Source organism: Prinia subflava, chromosome 6 (assembly GCF_021018805.1).
Source record: "Prinia subflava isolate CZ2003 ecotype Zambia chromosome 6, Cam_Psub_1.2, whole genome shotgun sequence".
Classification (NCBI taxonomy): domain Eukaryota; kingdom Metazoa; phylum Chordata; class Aves; order Passeriformes; family Cisticolidae; genus Prinia; species Prinia subflava.
This window is the reverse complement of record NC_086252.1, coordinates 11,757,378-11,779,402: the sequence shown is the minus strand read 5'-3', so window position 1 is coordinate 11,779,402 and position 22,025 is coordinate 11,757,378. Positions and strand designations below refer to the sequence as shown.

At 40.3% G+C, this 22,025-nt stretch overlaps 1 protein-coding gene across 1 annotated transcript in view; it reads left to right on the top strand.

The window, feature by feature from the left end:
- SATB2 (SATB homeobox 2) overlaps nucleotides 1-22,025 on the top strand; it is a 127,369-nt gene that overhangs the window by 40,859 nt on the left and 64,485 nt on the right. Inside the window, exons 3-5 of the mRNA XM_063400232.1 lie at nucleotides 14,189-14,315; nucleotides 16,378-16,501; nucleotides 21,144-21,246. Coding sequence (XP_063256302.1) covers nucleotides 14,189-14,315; nucleotides 16,378-16,501; nucleotides 21,144-21,246 — 354 coding nt within the window. The remainder of the gene's footprint in view (nucleotides 1-14,188; nucleotides 14,316-16,377; nucleotides 16,502-21,143; nucleotides 21,247-22,025) is intronic.

The window sequence follows — 22,025 nt, the reverse complement described above, 5'->3', positions numbered from 1 at the left end:
ATATATTAGTACTCTTATAACATTCTTAGGATAGTTTTGCCAAGAGAGAAAGTTGAACAGCAGAGGAGGCATGGATGGAAGTTTTAAAAATACGTTTTGAGATGATTTGGTTTTGATGTTTTCCTTTTCAAACTTCTTGTAATTTGACACGGAGTTTCTCCTTCAAAATTTGTCTGCTTTAAAAACAAGTTTTTAAATAAAAAAGGGAATAAAGAAAGAGAGAGTAAGAATATGGCTAAATAATTAAAGAATAAAATTCTTAAATTCTGTTTGAATGTAATGCTTCATCTGCCAGAAAATGATCAGTTGATTTGTTTTCCATTTAAGCAAAACCAGTTATGCAAGTTGTGGTTTTATGAACTGATTTTCTCTCTTTTTCTCCCCTGATTTTTATCCACCAAAGCAAAATATCTGTTACTTCCACAATCTGCTGCTCTGTGTTACACAGGGAATATTCTGAAATAATGTCATCTTTTGGTGGTGGTTTGGCAAACAAAAGGATTGAAGATAATTTTCTGCAATAGAAATAATGACTTTACCAACTTTTTATAGCTTGAAAACTTCTCATATTATTTTCAGGGAATGGTTACTAATTTCCATACCCCAAGATGAAATACAAAGAATTCTCTGGCATTTCTAGGAGAAATAGCTGAAAAAAACTTGTTTGCTTTTCATTTTTTTTTTACTTCTTATGTACTTTATGTCTGAGTTATAACAACAAGCTGTGTACTTGTGTCTAAACTGACAAACATACATATCAAATGTGTAGTGTCCAGAGTTAACACAGCTACACATATCTTCATGTGCAGGAAGGGGGAAAAGTGTTAGTCACTGAAGTAACTTATTTTTTTTCCTTTTAATTTTAATTCACTTTGTGTTATATTGTATCAGCTCCCTACAAATACTTTACTACTTTCACTGTGAAAATCAGTAAAGGAAGCAGGATTTAAACTGACTGCTCTGTTCTCTTTACTGCTCCCTGTACTGTGGCTGTGCACATATTTGCATTCACTGAAAAGATATCACACCTGCTATTTAGACATAGTTATTCCATTGAATATCTAATAATGCATACATGAAAGCAGATGCAGAAGAGAATATATCAAAAAAGATTTGTTGTAGCAGTAAAGTGGGTCACTTCAGTGAGAAATGCAATGTTTTTCTCTCCTTGGCTGCAGTGAGGGAGGGGTGTGTGCAGCCGGGCAGTTGGCTGTGCAGCCCATATGTGCACAGTGAAGAAGGCTAATGCCGAGGTGTGAATTGACTGGCAGCCATCGCCACGCCTGCCTGTGTTCCTTCCTTGTCTACCCAGGCAGCTTTCCCTGCCCTGGGAACAGCACCTTGGTGTTCTCTGGGCTGCCCGGCTCTGTATGGGCGGACCTTGGGCATGGCTCTTGTGGAGCAGGCATCCCTTCCTCATCCCTCTTATGGCACCTCTAGTGTTCTCTTCCTCTGTTTATAAATTTGAGTAAAATGCACGGGAAGAAGATGGGAAGGAAAGTCGTGACTCAAGCTAAACAGAGTGTAACTGGTTGCCTTGGGGGTAGGAGGAGGAAGGCGTATTAGAGGTTTGTGGTCTGGAGATTTATTCCTGTAGAGCTGGGAGATGCTGGCCGTCATTCAGAGACGGGAGCAGCGAGGCGTGGGCAGGAGGAGGAAGGTGACAGTGATGTGGCCCTGGGTGGATGGGTGAGCAGAGCTGCTTGCCATGAGGGATTCTCTGACAGGGTTGAAAGCATCTTATTCACTGTAACAAATCTGAGGCCTGTTTCAGTAGGAAAGAATTCTTCATTGATTTGCAAGCTCAAAATTGAAATGGTTTTCTTTGTACACAGGAAGGGCCTAAAGGGCTGGTAACAAGGTTGGTACCATTTTCTGGCTGGGGGCAGTTGCTGGTGGAGGGTTTTGCTGCCTCACTGAGGCTGAGGGAGAGTGCATTGTTCTTGCCCATAAACCTGTCAGGCCTTCCTGTCTTTTGTGAGACACAGCACTGCAAATTCCCTTTCCTCTACTGGCAGAAAACTCCTCAGCCATAATAATAGCATAATTTTGCAGTTCTGGCAAGGTTACTCAAAAGTTTTGGTTGTGATACTTAGTTACATTGGCTAACATTATTTTTCAAGATAAAAATGACTCAAAAGATGCTTCAGGTATGACATTCCTTTTGTTTATGTAGGGCACATGGAGGTACTCACCACAGTTAATGGAATATGAACCCTTTTGTATACTACATACTTGGATAAAAGCTGGCTTAAGTCCCTAAGTGCCCCCACTTCAATTGTAAAGAACTTGTTAGCTTAGCCTTAACACTGAGTATTTAGATTTCAAACTCTTATCTTAGTTTTTCTAAATTAACTGTGTTCTTTAGACATCTCCAGATGAGGGGACTCTGTAACTTCAGTTCACTTCTTTGAACGTGTGATGAAAAACATTTCACCTGCAAAGTAGGTAAAGGAGGTAACAAAGAGGCCACTGATTTGGGCCTCCAGCAATAAAATTATTCCTGATTATGAAAATTGGGTAGAACTTCATTTTCACCATGGCTTGACTGAACAACCACTTGAATTTCATCAGTGCAACGTGTTTAGTCTAGAACAGTTTATCTAGACTAAGCCATTTCTCACAAAATCCTATAGATTAATCTCTAATTATCAATTTTGTTTACTATTTGATTTTATTCTCCTACATTGCAATTTTAAGAGCGTGGCTTTGATCATTTCCATCTACACTACAGTGATGACTGGGCACACTAATTGAGACCCTTACTGCATGAGCTTTTCAAGTGAGTTATTCTGTGATACACTGTAAACCAGGGTCATCAACTGGGGAACAGAGAGCTGTTTTAGTGCTGATAGGCTCCCCTGATTGGATTTTCATCTACCACGAACTTGGATGTCAAATGAAGAAAGGAGGGTTGGTTTTTTTGGGGTTTGTTTGTTTGTTTGTTTGTTCTGATTAAAAGAAATTCCAAATAGTTTTAAGTCTGAATTACTATAGTATTTTAGGCATCTCAGATTTTTAGGATAATGCTTTAGTTCCAAAGTTTTTCCTTACTCAGAAAGTCTTTCTTTCTTTGGTTTGTATACCTGTCTTAAGACCTCCAGTATGAAACAACCAGTAATGCTCCGTGCCTCCAAATGAACAATAGGCTTTGGGGGAGTAAAATAGACTCATTAAGGTGCAGATACCCACAGTGCAGCCCACGTCCCACCACCTGAGTGAGTGCCAGGAGCAGAGAATAGATACTGGCTGTGGGAAAGGACTGTGTCGGCAGGAGCCAGATTGAGGCTTTTCCTCCAGGGTGACCTTTGAAATCAATCAGATTGTGAAAATGATAAACTTCCCTAAGCTGCCTTGGTGTGTTGGGCTGGTAATACTCCCTCAGTGCTGAGGTCTGCTCTGGTTCCCTGTGCCAGTAAGGAGAAGAGAACATATCTGGATTATACGGGGGCTGTTCAGCCTATTCTTTGAGAAGATATGTGCACTGTCTTCATCTTCCTACATAAGACTTGGCGAATTAGTTATTTATATCTTGTTTTCTCCTTTAGCATGATATTATTAGATGAAATCCCCAGTCAGATACTCTGTATTTGTGATACAGAGGAGAATGCTGGCAGCAGTATAGGTTGTGCCTTATGGTGAAATGGTATCTCTGGTAGATTCCAGGGATTTTCCAGTGTTGGTACCATGTTCTGAATAAGGCATCATCCCACTGTATCTTTCTTTAATTATATTCCCTAGAACTGGGAATGGGCCTCTAGATTCCTCTTGTTCTTTCACATGTGGAAGCTGTGCATACATGGGCCCAAGACACTTGGGGCTTTGGGAGATGGTTAGATATGACAGTCTTTCCTCCCTTTTCCTTTGAAATTTCACCATACAGTGTTTTCTCTGTCTTCAATTTGAACATGAAATAGAGTTTAGGGAAGAGAAGGAAATGGTGATAGGAGGTACTTGAGCTCTCCACCATCTCACAAGGGTGTTCACAGTGCCACCAGTGCTTGAGGCTGTTGAGGCTTGGAGTGTCAGTCCGTTAAACACACACACTGGTTTTGGCTAGATAGAGTTACTTTTCTTCATAGCAGCTCCACAATTTCTATATGCTGTATATACGTGACAATCTTAGCTGCTACTAAAGAAGTGGGGAACTGGAAATCCTTCTGAGCATGGTGTGTACATGCTTCAGACTTCCAGATCCAAAATGTGAATAACTCTTTCCAGTCTTTGCCATGTGCACAGAAATTTATCATTTAAATTAAAAAAATAGTTATTTCTGTCTTTCTATTTTTTGTTCTCTTCTTCACGAAATGACTAACTTGAAGTTAAAATGCTAACAGGATCCAAAAGGGATCTGGTGGCTTTGTAAAAAAATAGGTTCAGTTCTAGGAAGATGTGGGCTAAGCAAACAAATCTAGGTTCATCTCAGCATTAATGTGGGCTCATCAACGGTACAAGGGAAAACTTTTTTCTGAGTCTGGTAACAGTTCCTGCTTGCTCTGAGTCATCTCCTCTAGTAGTGAACTAGTCTTTTTTTTTTCTGCTTTGTTTTCTGTTGATAGGAAATGTAGCATAGTTCAGTAACCAGAAAAGCTTTATTTAGACTTGTCAGAAATGCAGAATTTTTTTACTCTTCTTGGGAATAAAAGAGAGAGATGGGGAACTTGAGATTATCAACTGAAATAAGTGTCAGTAAAGGAAAATTTCTTACTTGATTTAATCAAATTCATCTGAATTTGCAATTCTGCCCAAATTAAGAACTAAGGTTATTAAAATGTGTTTTGAGAAGAAATATTACAACCTTAAAGATACAATTCTTTGTCTCTCTATAGTCAATCAATTTTTAAGGGAAGGGTGAGGTTTAGTCCCTTACCTTTACCTGTTTGTGCCATGAGTGAGACCTGAGCCTAAGTATCCACAGTCTCAGGTCTGTTTCCTGTTCTTAAATATACATGTGCATGCAGATTTTCATGGATACTTTTGCTTCCATAAAAACTTCTAATATAAAAATGCTAAAATACAAGTGTTACCTCCCTTGTTAACTGCTTCATGGTGGAATTCTTAACAGAATGTCATTAGAGATACTGGGATCAAGCTTGTGGATATTTTTTGGTCCTGTGTGGATCTGGATATATACTTACAGTGAGGCAGCTACAAAGAGCAGAGGGCTTCAAGGTTGAATGGCAAAAATTACAGCAGCTGTATCCTCACTTACTGCATTCATGTTGAATTAGTAGAAGCAGTCATTTGAGATTATCAGTAAAGTCCTCAATCCCTCTATTTCCTCAGCAATGCTTGCTTTGCTGTGCTGATAGTTAGATGCTGTCCTACTAGTTTTTCAGTTTTCATGTTGTTTTTCTTCTCATGGAAGTCAAGAACTGAATGTCTGGTGGGAGGAAAGAAAAGACAGAAGGCAAACCAAAAGTAGTAATTTAGTGAAAAAAAGAGTGCTAGTCTTTATACAGCATAAGGAAAACCCCAAGACACAAATCTTAAGCTAAAGAGATTAAGCTGTTAAACTACATAGGCCGGAATATGAAACTGCAGTAGTTTAGGGGTTTGTTTGTGCAGCACAGCATGCTGTGTGCCCTTATTTTTCTTTGGACTTGAGACCCATGAATTTTCAAATCTACTTGTAGTTGGCTCAACACAAAGATAGTTGGCTACTCTGTGTTTGAAATCTGAGCCAGACTTTCTGTGCTCTCTGTAGCTGTTGCTGTGAGTGGGCAGGATATTCAGATTCATACAAGGCCAAACAATGTCTGTAGGCTTAATTCTAAGCTTATTATCCTCTACAATGTCCTTTTAGCAATGCTCTTTTATAACCTTTAAAATGTGTTTTATGTATTCAGCTGCAATGCCATGTTGTTGTGCTGTTTCTTCTGCTCAGCAGACTGACTTTCCATGGGAAGCTTATAGGCAGGTATTAAAGCTGGGTGAATTGAAGGAGTTTGGGGCACTGGCATCTTTTTAAAAACAGATGCAGGGTTTTCCCAAAGAGGGAAAATATCTTCTAACTCTCCTTTTCCCTGTTGGGAAACATCATATAAAATTCAAAAAAGGCTTCTGGAAGGTAGGGACCAAAGGCTGCCTGCCCAGATACCGTTTTTGGTGACCATGTCATGAGGCAGGTTGTGTTGGTGGTGATTGGCTAGCCGAAAGCTGACAAAGAAGGTTGACAGCAAATGTTTGTGTGAAGCTCTGGTCCTTTTACTCATGTACAGCCCTTTATAGGTGGTGAGGTGGCAATATGGTCACTGGGTCCAAAAGTTGTGGTGAGATGATCCAGGCATTGTTTATGGCTGTTCAGGAACACGTGCAGTGGAGAAATGCACCACCTGTTGAGTACACTTGCATTCATGTTTCTTAGCAACTGAGGCAACTGCACTAAAACCCCAGTTCTCAGCCTGTAAGGCTGAGCTGGAAGCACGTTGCAGGTCCCCATTAGCTGTATCTGCTTATGTTGGCTCTCTGGAAGGCCCTAAATTAGAGACAGGTCCCGGTGCCACACTGGGATGGCAGAGAAGTAGCACATTCTGCCAGGGACCCTGGGACTCGAGAAGAGACAGCTGATGTCCAAAGCAAGAGGAGCAGCTGTGGTTTTAAGGTGGCAAAGCAAACCTCTACTCACGGCAGCAGCTAAAGAAGCTCTTTGATCAGGGAATAAACTGAGTTGTGGCACTCTGGATTTCAAGGGCGTTCAGCAGGCAGTGCTCCCTGAGAGGAGGCACAGCGTGTACTCCTGTGCAGCTGAGCAAGCTCAGCTCCCAGGGCTAAGCTGGGAACGATCTTACCAGAGAGCCCAGACTGCCCAAAAGACAGTAATTCCATGCAGAACTGGGGGGAGTGCCCTGCTCTGGGCATTATGTGGGGATGATGTTAGTGCCATGCAGTCCTATGGGCATTGGCTCTACTGAATAATAACACTTTGAGGGCGCCTCTCAGGAGAGGGCAGCCTGATGGGGGTGAAGCTGAGCTCCAGGCTGGCAGGGTTATGAAAGACACCTTGATGCAGTAGCCTTTCTGTCATGACTTGTCATTATTTAAAAGACTTTGTATTCTGCCATGGAAGTGATATTTAGAGGAGTGGTTCTCTGCCTCAGATGAGAGAAATGGATTTCTCTCTCTTTATGCATGTTCTTGCTGTCCAAGGCAGGTGCACACTTACCCCAAAAATGACAAAAGAGAGATATTATGCACGACTGAATGTGGTTTTCCTCAGTGGAGGTGGTAGTTTGATAAATAATATAGGAAATGTAAAAAATACTTCAGAGTGACAGAATATTCTGAGCTGGAAGGAACCCACAAGGACCATTGAATTCACTCTGGAAACTTAATTGAATGGCCCGTTGTCTTGTCTTTTTAATAGTACTTCCTTTGCTTCCTTGCCCTTTTATTTATTTGTGGTATTCCTGTTCTATCATATAACAGTTTTAAAAATAATCCCCTGAAGTAAATAACATCAATTTTTTTTCCCGTTTCCTTACCAATTATTGACTGTTTTTTCAAACTGAATAGAGGTTGGAAAATTAAATAAAGACTTCCAAAATAACAAGCTCCAGAAAATTTTATTTAATTTGTGGGTTCATTCTGTTTGCTCTCTCTCCCCACCCTGATTTTTTTTTTTTAAGAAGATCTTTATTAATTTAGTCTAGTAACTTAGTGCTTATATTAAATTAATCTAATAAAAGTCAGGGTCCTCACATAACGTTTCCCAAATGTGAAGCAGCATCTATTACATGAGGCACAATCTTTTTACTGTAAAATGTAAACCTGATATGTAGAATTACAAGCCATTAAACTGTTTAGTGTATGTTATTTAAGTCAAATACTTCAGTACAGTCATGCTGGAGGAAAGGAAGGAGCAATGCTAGCATTCAAAAAATTAAAAACGCAAACCCAAGCTTCATGTATCAAAGTGATTTTCATCTATGAAAGTACTCTGAAGTTTGGCATTAAACCTTGTAACACTAACAGTCTTTCTATTGATGGTTATACCCATGTTTCTATAAAACTTTTAATATATAATCATATAAATATCATATGCAATCATGTAAATACATAGTCTGTATTAAAGTCTCTGTACTGATGCAGATGGGCAAGCCAGAAAACATTTAAATTGACTGGCTCATAGATGTGTTGTTTTGTGCTCTAAACCATCACAGAGTACACAGAGTTCATGAGAGCATTTTTAAACAGCAAGAGCAAAGACTTCCAGCAGCAGCAGTTCAAGGGGCTTCGTGCTGCCAGAGCTTCGTGTGGCTCGGCTGTGCTTTCCCCTGGGGTGAAGGTCACCCTTTAGTGCAGAGCCCTGAAGTTGCACAAGGCTCAAGAGCTGGGGTGGAGCATTCGTCATTTGGGGGTTGTGGGTGTTCCTGTTGATTTGTGGATGTGTACATCACAGTGTAATCACATAGTTTATTCCTGTTCTCTCACTGAATTATTTATTATGGACTGAAATGAGGAAGGAGGGGGATTCTTTTGTATTGACAGAAGCATAGGATTATGTTCATTGTGTCTTCCAGTCACTACGTCACCGATGTGTCAATTGGCAGAAGAGAGTCTACCTCGCATATAGGATGTTGCAAAGTTCAGTTAATTAATGTTTTAAAAGTGCATTGGGACCCTCTGCTGAAAGATGCTTTAGAAGTATGGGGGAGGAGTGTGCTGATTATTTTTCTCCTCTATTACCCCATACAAAAAAAATAACAATCAGTTGTTGGGGTGTTGTGTGTTTTTTTTTTTTTTTTTTTGTTTTTTTTTTTTTTTTTTTTTTTTTTTTTTTTTTTTGTAGTTTTTCCCATTGCTTTTTCATCTTTTCTGCCTTGAAAGTCATTCACTTGGATGGATTAACTGTAATAACTACAAATTATGGCTTTATGTTGTTACAGTGTGATGATATACTACAGCCAGTGTAGAGGTAAGAAACACAGGCTGAGTTGTTATGTACTGCAGAGTAGTGATTTTCTGCAAACTGACTTATGAATAAATAACTCTTTATACTCATTACATGGGATAGGCAGTTTTCAATTTCTGTAGCAAAACACAGCTCAACAAAGGAAAATTACCTGCTAAAGCACAGGGACAAGGTGCCTTTGAAGGGGATAAACAGATGGAGTCGCCATCACAAGAGCCTACCCATCTTGGAGGGAAGTCCTGCAGTGGTGGCTGATAGAGAAATGGCTTGGTGGTCCCAGAAGGGAGGCTTTTATTTGGTATCTCCTTGAGGTTTTTCATTTGGAGCTGTAAAAGTAATCAGAAGTGTTTGGGTGTTAGTGTTAACCTGCAGTTTCTCCTGAGTGTTTGTTGCTTTGATAAGAGCTGCTGTTAAAAAGCACAATGTTTGATCAAAACTACATGACTGAATTCACAAGACAGCAGCAAATGTTGGCTGTGTTCTTCAACCAGCCTTGTGTTTGCAGTCTAGCACTCTTGGGCTGTGCTCCTGGGACACCTGGGATGCAAGGAAACAAATTGTAGGACATGTGACTAACTTTTATCCCTGTCAGATTACCATTTACAATAAATTACATTAATGCTGCATATGCATTTGCATTAATACTACAAGTATCCATTTAAGGTGTAATTCAGGTGTGCTCATAATTTCTGAAAGGTGAAATCAAGAGTATAGCCATGGTGGGTGCAGGGGGTAGTTTGAAGGGAGCCAGTGACAGAATGAAGCATGTTCTTCTGGTCCTATTTGTTCTGTGTAGCCACAAAAAGGAATTTGGAAAATGCCCCACTTTAAGAGTTTGATTTTACAGCAGTGATGTGTTGGAGAGTACCTGAGGTGCTCCTGTCATTGTTACAGGACTATCCAGATTAAAAGTTGCCTGTGCAGGGGAGTGGGAGATGCAGGACGCGGTCTTCATTCCGTTCAGGACCAAGTGTCATAGTTACACTATAATGTATATGTTCCAAACCCCAGATGTGGCATTCTTGTAATGAGTGTACCGTGTGGCTATCTTTCTATTTGCAATGACAAATGAGGCTTCTAGCTTATATAGATATGTCATTTTCATGGGACAGTGTGAGCTACATAATAATGGAAAGGGTTTGGCAGCGTAGCTGTGTTTTTCAAGAAAGCAGCTTTCTGCCTTTTGTCGTTTCATGCTCCTGATCAAAGTAGTTACTCTGTAAGTCTGCTTTAGCCCCAGCCTTGCATCCATTCAATTGACATCTCAATAGAGTGACATCGTGGGAATAATTCCAGTGCTTTAGGTGCATCATTTTTTCAGGTGATAAAATAAAGCTTGTGAGGATCCTGTGACAAGTTCTGCTGGAGATAGAATGGGTCAGCTGTGATACAGCAGGGCAAGATTTCTGTTCAGTGTCGTGTTCTGCTCTCACTTGTGTAGTTATCACTTTCTTCTCCAAAGGAGCTGCTTTTTGAATGAAACTCAATTGGAAACATGCTGACAGGGTGGCACATCACTGGCCTAAGTGGAGTGAAGCAGTAAATTGCAGTGTGGTTATGTACCAACTTGACACTCAAGCTCACAGAAGTTTGCCACTGGTATGTTCTGCCATTCTTGTGGGTAAAGGGAGTTAAACACATTTTACACAGTGTTACTCTGTCTTTTTTCCCTGTCTGCATTTTGATGAAGTTGAGGCTTAAAGTTAATAAGAGACCTGACTATAGAAGTACATGCCATTCAAAAACCAACAGCCAGTGTGGATAGAGAATCTCTTCTAAAATAGGTTTTGAAGAAAATCTTTTGAGAAAACTGGTGTCTTTATTGTCTTTAATTGCCTAACTGGCCTGGGCTGTATTCAGTCATTTCTTGGTGAGCTGAGAGTTGTTGTAGTGTATTCAGTCATTTCTTGGTGAGCTGAGAGTTGTTGTAGTGTATGACCATTTCTTGAGTGTGTGCAAGCATTGAAATCTGTTAGCTTTCCCTTCAAAAAACTTTCACAGGAAAAAAGACCCAATAGATACAGGAAAGAGAACCAGATTTGTTAACAGAAGAATTTTGGGAACTCAAGGAAGATGTGGTTTTGGATTTCGTGAGCTTTCTGATCTGCTGTGCATTATCCACACATAATTTTGAGAAGGTCTGGAGCTGACAGAGAAGTGATACTCCCAGAGGAGTAGTATATTCATTAATAACACAGTGACCTTTGCTCATTCCTGTCCTCCATCCCAAGTGTCAGTTGTGGTAGGATAAAAGCTCAGCCAGGCCAGTTAAAGTGATTTCTTTAAAGGCCTGTACCATTTGAAGTCAATGAGGAGAACAATAAAAAATGTGTATGTCAAATGACCGCTTGCTACCAGGCTGTTTTCCTCTCGGTGTTGCTGTTATGCTAGAAACACCTAGTCTGGATAACAAGGGACCTTTTTAGGGGGAAAATTTTGGCCCGCTCAGGTTTTACTGAACAGATATTGAGAGATGTCTAAATATGCAGAGAATACATTTGCTCAACAAGCTGGCATCATCTTCCCAAACACAGCCCAAGAGTTGCCTTAAGTACAGCGTTGGTGCCATGAAAGAAACACCTGTGAAGTCTGCTGAGGAGCTGAATGGAAACCATGGCTTCTGGCTATCGTTTGGACCAGCTTAATGTGCTCTGGAAAAAAATATTTCACACGTCATATCACACCGGCTGAAAAAACAGCGTGCATCAGCAGTGCTGTAACACAGAGTAAAGGACTCTCAGCAGGTGTTAACGTGCAGAGGCACTGAGCATTATGGTAACACCTGTGTTTGTTTAAATCCAGCCAAAACAATTTCCTCTCCAGTTGTAGAGGAGGATTTAAAAAGAAAAAAAAATCTCCCTAACTTCCAGTAGTAGCAGACATTCCTGTAAAACAATTTGCATAGTATTTCCCATGGTGCACTCTGGCTGCACTGGGATTTTTTTTCTTTAAGCCCTTTTAGTCTGGGGACACCTTGAGTAACTTCAGTGCTTCCCGACCATCTCTTTGTCCTTTGCCAGCATTGCCAGGCCTGAGCAGTTGCAGATGGTGTGCTCTCTGAGTGCTTTCCTTAATTGAATGAAAAATAAAGCCTCTTGTAAAATATTACCAATTTAGATGTGACTTATGGGGCACATATGATGCTTATTTTTTCAATTACATGAAAACTTGGCGAGGTTAAACATAGGAAGCCAAGTGTTCTGTGAAGCTGGTATAGATTTCTGGATTTTTAGGTGATTTTGTTTTAAATTATTATATAGCAGGAGGAGGTGAAGGAAGTCACCAGCTAAACTGTGTTTTTCCAGCATGTATTTTACTCACTAGACCCTTGATGCTCATTTCATGACTAATATATGCTGTACTATATGCATTTCTTGTTGTCACCAGAGATAACATTAAGTAAACTATCCCCTTAAGAAAAACAGCTTTTCTTGGCAAGTGGAATATGACTCAAGGAGCCAGCACTGGAGACATACGGTGCTGTGAATGAGCGCTGTGTGTTACTCTACTGGATCTGAGTCCAGGCACTATTTATACTGCAGCATATTCAGCACCAGATTGTTAAATCTTAATACTGAAACAGTGCATCATTGAAATGTTTTTGTTCTGTTTATGTCCCATTTTCAAGCATTGGATATCAAGCAACACTTAGTAACTTTTTGTTTCGTTTGGACAATATCTCTCTTTGCCAAAAGCTTTCTAATCTGCTTTTGAAATACTAGCCTGTCTGTCCCACTGTGTCACAGTGAAACTTTGTGCCACTGAGGATGAACTAGGTCACTTGCAGTTCCTTTCAGTATGTGGTGACAGAATGCCTTGCAAAGCAGTACGTCAGTGGTAAATGCAAAGATTTAAGTGCTACAGAAAAGGAGTTGTACTAAAATTATTTTCTTTTCTGTGTAGGAATGGGCGAAAATACTCTATAGCAGGTATTTCATGGGGTCCTTGTGTTCTGTGATTGTCTCTGCAAGAAGCTTTGTTCCACTGTTTCAGTGTGGTGTTTATTTTATGATCATTTTTGGGAGATCAGGATAAAAGGTTTTTGTCATTTACTGCAGTTCAGTTAATTCCAGAGCTGGTGAGGGGCTGGGAGTAGAAAGTGAGGAGGAGATGGTTGAAGTTTCTTGGCATCACAACATCCTTCCAGATACCAAGAGGAGTTATTGGCCTGCCTGTTATCTCAGAAGAAGTAGTCTTCTCATGTATTAGTGTATTACTTTTTTTCCTGGCAGTTGAGTTTATGGATGTCTTTTCAAAGATCAATCAGTATATAAAGAAACCTCAGAGGGCGTCAGTTTGAATGGGAGAACGGTGTCTTGTAGGGCTGGGCTGAGGAAGGTTAAGTGAGCAGAACAGTGGGGCAGTGGGAACACAATGAGGGAGGGAGTAAAAGAAGTAGTGGCAATAGTGCAGAACAAAGCTGGTGTCATGTAAGATGGCATTGTGGCTTTCTTTGTTTGGTGTCTTCCTGGAAGTCATTCCTGGGATTAGTCATTGTTTTTGGTGTGGGTGGCCCCTCTGCAATTGCCTAAACAGAAATAATACCTCTGCACCAAATGGTTTACCATCCGAGTTTACAGTCTTTGTGGCAAGCTCATCCAGAAGAGGTGATGATCCCTATTAAAGAATGAACAGAAGTAGAAATAGAACTTACAGCATTCTCCCCCGCCTCCGAAAAGCTATTTTGGATCTGCGGTCAGCAGCTTGCAGTTGTTTGGTTCTTTTTTTTTTTCCCCACGAAAAAAAAGCAACTGTCTGCATAGTGCAGCTTGTATCTGGGAGTGAACTCTTCCTCCTTGGTGGGTTTCCAGTGGCATCTATCCACACTGGGAATCATACCATGCTTAGATTGTAACAGTGCTGAAAGCCCTCACATAGGAATTTTCCTGTTCAGGTCAACAGCAATGCATTCATTTACGGAAAAGGTTTTGTAGACTGCAAAATCAGGACTAGAGAGCACTTAAAGTTATCCTAACTTAAAAGAGCTGGACTTTAGGGCTACGATGAAAGATGTGAAGGTAGGAAGTCTCTGTGCTTCCTTGAAGTAATGTAAGAGTCAGGAACATGTCAGCAACTGTCTGCTAAAAATTTTAAATCTATTCCTGCTCTTTCTCACTCATTGCCTCAGGAGTCAGTAGAAAATGTTTTTCTGGGCAAGACTGCAATAAACCTCAAGGCAGAGCTTGAATCTTGGGAAAAATCAACCTGAGGGCCTGAAGCGTTTAATAAACGGCTGATAAAATCTAAAGTATGGATTTTTTGTTTTCTTTTCAGGAATAATCAAGCTGGGGAGGTGGAATCCCCTCCCTCTCAGTTATGTGACTGATGCACCAGATGCGACAGTAGCCGACATGCTACAAGATGTCTATCATGTTGTGACATTGAAAATCCAATTACAAAGGTGGGTGTTTCTGAACATCTGGCCTTCCCTATTCTCTGAGCTGCTCTGTTGGTTACAGCATTACTACAGAGATTAGCACATCCTGTCTTCATTAATTTCTGGGCTTTGGATGAAATGAAAAGAAGAGAGGTGGGTCACCTGGCAGCTTTTTGGTACATCTTCCAACTGACATTGTATGTTTTCTGAAGTAGCAATATGGTAACAAGAGAGGGGAAGGGGTAGAAACCAAATCAAGTAAAGATATGGAGCTTTTAGAGGCAGACCTTTCTACAGTCTATAATTTAATGGATCCTTAAGTTCTAATTTTATCAAATAATAAACTCCTTGCCTTTTTGTAGGGGCTGCATTGTAAAAATCCAAGTCTTCTACAGCCAGTGGCTGAGATGTGGAGGAGGGGAACTTTTTTTGCTTTTTTTCTCCAGTAGTCTTTCCAGCAAACAGAAGACAAGGAAGGAAAGTGTCACTGCAGCTCCGTTTGGCATTTGGAAAATATTTTCCTTCCCTGAGGGCTAATTCTGATTAGCAAAGCAAAAGCTACCAACATTTTTACACTTATTTACCCTCCTTTCCTCCCACTCTTCCCTCATTTTTCTTCTTTCCCTCTCTTGGCCTTCTAAAAGGCCCTCAAATGTAAGGTCCCTTGGAGTGCATGGCATACTCCAGAGCTGCAGATAGGCCTACATTGCACAGTCTCTTGCAGCTGTATGGCCAGAACATAACAGAGAAAGAGTGAAAAAGAACAGACAGTCTGGAATAGCTTGCTAATTCTTTGAAGCTTTGGCTTCAACAGAAGAGGGGCCCACAGGGATATGTGCGTGTCCTTTGGTGACAGGTACATACCCTCAAACTGTTCAGTTCAATTTAGAATTTGGGAGTAGTTGATGCCTCACTGACATTAAACTCCCAAACAGCACCATTTTCTTTCTTGTTGGATCTCTCATAGCGCTTGGGTTTTCCGATTTCCATGAACAGGTCTTTCCTTGGTTTTATATACTGTTAAAATTTTCCAGCTGGGCTGCATCTCTGCTAGGTAGTTGTAAAAGAGTGTCTAGCTTTAAAGTGAGTGTAATAACTCATTTCCTCAGAAGTGTGAGCTACCAGGAGTTCATGTAGTCTATTGTCACATCTCTATTAGCAAAGGGTATGAACTTGAGATTAGGATCTTGTTCTTTATCTTCAAAGTGCCTAAATGCCTGGATGCCACATAAATAAAAGATAGTCCATGACTTTGAGATAAAGATGATCAATGACTATTTGAACTCCTCAAGCACAGCTGAAGGTTCAGCTCTGAGGGAAAAGCCAGGCTGTAAGGGCAAGAAGGCAGAACCACTTTCTGGGGCCGTTGAAGAGCATGCACTAAGGCTCTGCAGCAGAAATGGCAGTGACAAGCTTCTCCCACCTTTTTGATTTGTTTCTTGGGTCTGTCCCCATGCCTGTAGACACAAACCATAAGCTTGTTAGATTAACAGAGGCACAAAGGCATATGAAGACAAAAGCTTCACTACATAAGCAGTTCTTGTGGCTGAAAGTGAGAATGAAGTGCACGTGACAGATGTTGGGCATATGGCTTCATGTGTTTCTGAAAGGCTCTCGGATACTTCAGTGATAAGGGCAGTATAAGAACCTGTATAAAATTAAACTAATTTTTCAAAGTCTTGCCTCCACACAGAGGGCCCTCACTGTTCAGAGATTTTGTTAGTGGCAGTTCAGCATATATGTTTGTTTTTCTACCCCAGCAGGAGTGTCTTTGGAGTGGATGGCTTTACTCAGCCATCCCTGGGGCTCACTTTGTGCAGTTTTTTTGTTCTCCATCAGGCCCCAGCAGGAATGGTTATGCACACATATGCCATAGGAGGATCAGCAGCTGCATGTTGAACTGCACATCTTCTGGTAATTGTGCTTGGTGGGAGAGGGATAGAGGGAAGAAACACCTTGATGGGCTGGCCAAGCAGGAAACTCCAGGGTTGTGCTTGTTGCTTAAAGGTCTGTAGCACTTGCATGCAAAAAGTAAGCATCTGTGAAGGTGATTTTTCTATCTGCATTTTGCTTTCTGTTTTAACAGTTGTTCAAAGTTGGAAGACTTGCCAGCAGAGCAGTGGAACCATGCCACAGTTCGCAATGCCTTAAAGGAACTGCTCAAAGAGATGAATCAGAGCACATTAGCCAAAGAATGCCCTCTCTCACAGGTCAGTGCTTTCAGCAGGCTTAGGGAAAGAAAGATTTGCAAGAAAAACTCATATTTGTTCTGTAAAGAGCCTACACTAAACAATTCCATAAATACCAAATAAATTTCTTGTTTTCTTTAGAAAGGAGAAATTCTAATTAATATGTTAAATAGTATCTTTACACCATGTTTTCTTAGTGGGTTGCCAGGTAAAAATTATGACTTAACTGATTGATTTTCATAGAGATGTAAATCCTTTATTTAGATTTTTATCTGAACCTATTGCAGTAGGACTAATGATCATCAAATGCAAGATTTGAGTGGCTTCTTTCCACTAGCAGAGGCTTGCTTTCCCCTCTAACCTATGGGTAGCTCTCATCAGCCTGCAACCATGATAAAAAGTATGCAGTTTTAACAGTTGTGCCCCAATTTCTAGGAAAAGAGCAACAAAAAATGTATACATAATTATGTTAAAAAAAGAACAAAAACTTAGCCTCATTCTTCATGAGTGCTTTTTAAATGGCAGTGATGTCATGTCTAAGACACAGGTTCCTGCAGATGTCACGAGCTCTATTTGTACTTCAGATAGTTATAATGAGACATTCATAAAATTTTTATGACTTACTTCTCCTTGCCTCTCAGAGCAAACACTTTAGTACCCAGACCGGGTAACTTTGCTAGGCATGAAAAATATATTTCCTTTTAAAATGTGTGCTAGAATCAGGTTAATCTGTCCACTGTATCTTTTAAAAGTCAAAATATGGGTAATTCCAGCTTCCTAAAAATCCATGCGTTGCTTGCTTATATCCAACATGTTTTCTCCTGTGATTGTCTTCCACTGCACTGTATGTTCATCCTGCAATTCATGATCCAAAGCCTCCGTGAACCAGGAGAATTCTCTCTATTCACCACGAATTTGCTGTGCTGTGTTACGATTACAAATCCAGGGAAAGCACAGGGGTGAAATACAGAGCTGGTAGGAGTCACATTCTTCACCTTCTTTAGCCACGTGGGATGTGCAGAACTAACAGGAATGGAAGGGCTTTGTAAGGAAAAGCCATGGAACTTGCTGGTTTGGTAAAGGAGTAACAGTCGCTGTAGATGTGCACAGCGTGGGATACGCATTGAGTACGAAAGTGTTTTCCTTTTCACACAGTTTAAGTGTAATTTCTTTAAATAGAATTATCTGTGGAATCTGGTCAGCTAATGATGATTGCAGCATATGGTTGTCTCTGCCCAGTCTTCTTCAATATCCAGCATAACTAAACTGTGCATCATTTCATATGCAGAATTCATTTGTTGTTTGAGTCTGTTTCCTCCCACTTCAGTTTCAAAGCCTACCAGGTGGAAACGCTGCAGTTGGTTTATTCCTTCTATAGCCTCAGTCTGACATATATTTACAAAATTACTGATGGCAGAAGTGTAGCAGCCAAAATCCTTGCCCCAGTATTTATTTAGGAGACAAAGCTAAAAGGAGATCCTTCTGTAGGAAATTGAGCTTGCTTACTTTAAGCACAGGTATAAATGACCTTGGTTAGGGACTAACCCTTGAACTGAGACTGCAGAATGCAGCTTGTATCATTATTATTGTTGCCATAAAAGTTTCCATCTCTTTTGGTTGAGCTCACAAAATGCAGAAGATACAATGGAAGGTTGTAGGGAAGCTGTCTATTACCATCATCTGAATATGCCTCTAATACAATTCCTTCTCCCAAATCAGTTTTAAAAAAATATCATGCCAAATGTGAAATGTCATTACAACCCCCTTGTGGTTAATATATTATTGACAGCAGCAAATTGCAGAGTGGTCTCTTAGGAGTCAAGCTGCAGAGTAAATGCTGCTGTTTATTAATGTGTTCACAGTGCCTCAAGTACAGAAGTGGAGAGGGGCAGCACGGGGAGCTCCCGCTCCCACCAGCGGCGGTGCGCCGGCTCTGGTTCTCAGTGCCCGAGCTCTCAGGCAGTCCAGATGGGGATTCTGATTGCTGCTAATGGGAAATGTAATCATTCACTTTGATTTAAAATTGTTCTGGTTTTTTTCTGCTAGGTGTATTACATGTCTGCAGCTTAGCTACCCTTAGCATACGGCTCCTGTTCAAACAAATAAATCCCAGTTAACCAAGCTAGGGGGAAGGAGGGTAGGTGGGGGAGTGTGTGTGGCAGGAAGAAATACAATTATTTCAGCGTTCCCATCTTTTTGTAGAGATTTTTGCCTTTCCATTGTGGTAAAACTCATTTCAGCACTGACCATGCATTTTGTCTCTTTGCTGGAACAAGCTTTCTTGGGATGTGTGTCCCTTGTTTTCCTCCTTGAACTTACTGCACTAAATTTTCTTTGTGTGGGTATTTCTTAGCTCACAGTCTGAGTAGTTTTCATTCCACATGGCTGTCATGGCCACACACATACCAAACATATCTGCTGCTTTATTCCTGTCTTTAAGGATTTTTCCAGAAATACTATGCATTATATAGAAATTTGCAACTAGTGAGTGATTTTTTTCTTTTTCTGCTCTCTTTTAAGTGGATATTTCCTTTTTGCAGACTTATCAAGATTCCTAAGCGAAATACCCCTTTACATGTAATAGTGAGGACATGTAATTTGAAAATTGTTGTAGTTCTTTCCCCTGCAGAAGTGTATCTGTCCTGGGATTTTTTCACCAATTATTGATTTACTGTTTGATTTTACTATTCAGTTTAAGTTTTGCTTTCTCAAATAAAGGTTAATGGGTTAATATATTCTGTGATATTTAATAGCCCCATGATTTCAGTGATGTTGATTTCCTATAGAGCTAGATGATTGGGAGAAGGAAACCTCCACCCCCCTAAAAAATTAAGAGAACCAAAATGATATGTAGCTAGAGTTCAACAATTTCCCCACCCTTTCTTAGTGCACGGAAATTTAACTGAAGTGATGAAAAAAACCCCTGGATTTGCTCAACTTTGTTCAAAAACCTTCTTCAGCAGAGGCTGTTGCCATGTGAGGCTTTCAGAATTCCATTGTTTGTTAAAATCCTGTAGAGCAAGGAAAGATTTATGGGCAGAGAATTGCTGCTGCCACAATGCTAGGTTTATGTCTCAAAATATTGATTTTAATTAGAAAATTGAATCTCAGTTTTAGAAATTGAAGCTGCTACTTAACAAGGCTCTTACTTCATTGCCTTCAAGCTCTACTGCAGTGCACCATAGCACCTTTTGAGTGGAGAAAGCAGAGTGAAAAGGCAGAAGGGCCTCTTTAGTGAAAGTGAAATTACTTGTTGAAGACTGAAAGTAATCTGTATCACCCAGTTATCTTAAGTTGCTCAGTTTTACTCATATTTTTTAAGTTCCTAAAACTCAAGAGGTAGGAACAGAGTCCTGTGATACTGCAGTGAACAGGACAGGAGGCTGGGTAAATCTGGAAGAGGGCAGGGATGATTTTGTTTTTAAAGCATTGTTAAATTCAGTGAGCCAGTGCATAAGCCTTGTAGCTTTCCAGGGATGGCCAAGATTCTGCAGGACTTATAGGCCAGAGCTTGAAGCCATGGTTTGAGCTGTGAGATCCTTTTTTCTCTCTCCTCTTGGTGCAGAAGGAGGGCATGAGGAAAATAAAATGCAGGCTGTGGAGAAGTTGCATCGGCTGCTGTGTGTTGGTGCTGTTGTATTGCATTTCTGTGCTGACAGGGTACATGTGCAGGGAATGATTTGACCCTGAAAGGGCTCAGAAAGGGGAAAAGAAGAGGAAAATGTTAAAAGGATGCCTCCTCTACGGCATGGAGGAAAGGAAGGGAAAAATAGTGGAAGAACTACTGGTAATGAGGTTGTTTACCACACTATGTGCAGAAGCACCCCAGATATAAAATATCCTTTTTATTGGTATCAGGTGCTGGAAAACCAGTCTGCAGCCTTTCTTCAGTCAGCTTGTACAGAGTTGCTTAGGGGTAATTTGCAGAGTAGGGAGGAGTGCCGGTTAGGCAAGTGATATTTCAGTTTTGTTGAGCTTTCTTGTGGGTTTTGACTGCTCTGTGTTGTAGTATGTGTAGTTCCCTGTGCTCTGAATGTCACTGCTAATTTCTCTTCTGGGTGATTTTTCACACAAGGGCTAATCACACGTTTCTGTAAATTATATTAATTTAACTTATTTGCCTAACTGTTGTTCTACAGCGAGTAGCACGGATGTTCTCCAGTTCTTGGCTGTGCGGTCTTGCTGCATTTGGAAGCAGAACAGAGACATCTGAAAAGCATTATTTGGATTATGCATGCTGGAGCATCTAATCTAACCTTTAGGATCTGGTTCCTAAATTGTTCTTGGTGCAGTGAGCGTGTGTCCCTCGGCATGGCACTGCCTGCTGTTATGCAACTAAAGTTTAGCTGTTGCAATATCACAGGTACAAAGTGAAGTAGAACTTCCCCCCCAGCCTGAGCTGCAGGTCTCAGTGTAGGTTTGTACTAATTTTATTTTTAAATAATTGTGCAAAATAAGTATTATTTTGTGATTTTATTCATGGCTTGGCATATAGACTGGAGAATAAAACAAAATTTTTGTATCCATCAGAAGGTTCTTTTGGGTTTAAAGTCACAAATGGGTGATTATTATGCACTCGCACATCACTTGCTTTCCCGGGAAAAGATTTCTAATCATGGAAGATATTTTGAATCACTTTTTGTTTTTCTTTCTATACTTCCAGAGTATGATTTCATCCATTGTAAATAGTACATACTATGCCAATGTGTCAGCAACCAAGTGCCAGGAGTTTGGGAGATGGTACAAAAAGTACAAGAAGATTAAAGGTAAATTGATTTTTTTGTTGTTGCTTTCCAAGTTCTTGAAATTCTGCTGACAGTTTGAGATTATTTGCTTTAAATAAAAGTAATAATAAGCTATAATTGTATTTGTGAATTTGTCTACAAAGAGGACACAGTCACAGCACATTTGAAATTGAATCTGATACTTTACAAACAAGGCTGGCATGAAAACACAGGACACAAAACATGCTTAAAATATCCCATTTAGCAGTGCTGAAAGATCAACTGTGTTTTGAATTAAGCAAAAATATTTTGGAAAGAAAATGTTGTACTATCTCAGGATTTAAAAGTTAAATTGCTGTGTAAGTTGCCTTAGTTTTGTTTTGTTCCTGAAAGCTGAAAACCTGACTTCTTAAGTTACATGTGCCCTTGTTCACTGTTTTCGGTACTGCAAAGTGTACTGGCTTTCCTGCTGTATTTTATCCTGTGGAATCTGGATACAGAGGATTTAATACTGATGTTGGGAGACACTTGAAAATATCAAGGTGCTGCATCCACTGAAGTGAAGCAAAAAATAGCCCATTATTTGTATTTTTTCTGTAATGAAATTGTGTTAGTAGGTCCACGGTGCCTGAGGCAGTAAAATTATTCTAAGTTCATCCCATTCTTACCACTGAACTGTCTGATCACTTGTCAGTGGTGCACAAAATGAAAAGCACCCATCATGTGTATTGTGTGTGTATCATGTGTGGTTTGTTCTTCTATTCTTCCTTTTCTTTGGCAAGGGACCTAGGTGTGCACCGGACTATTTGTTATAGTGGGGT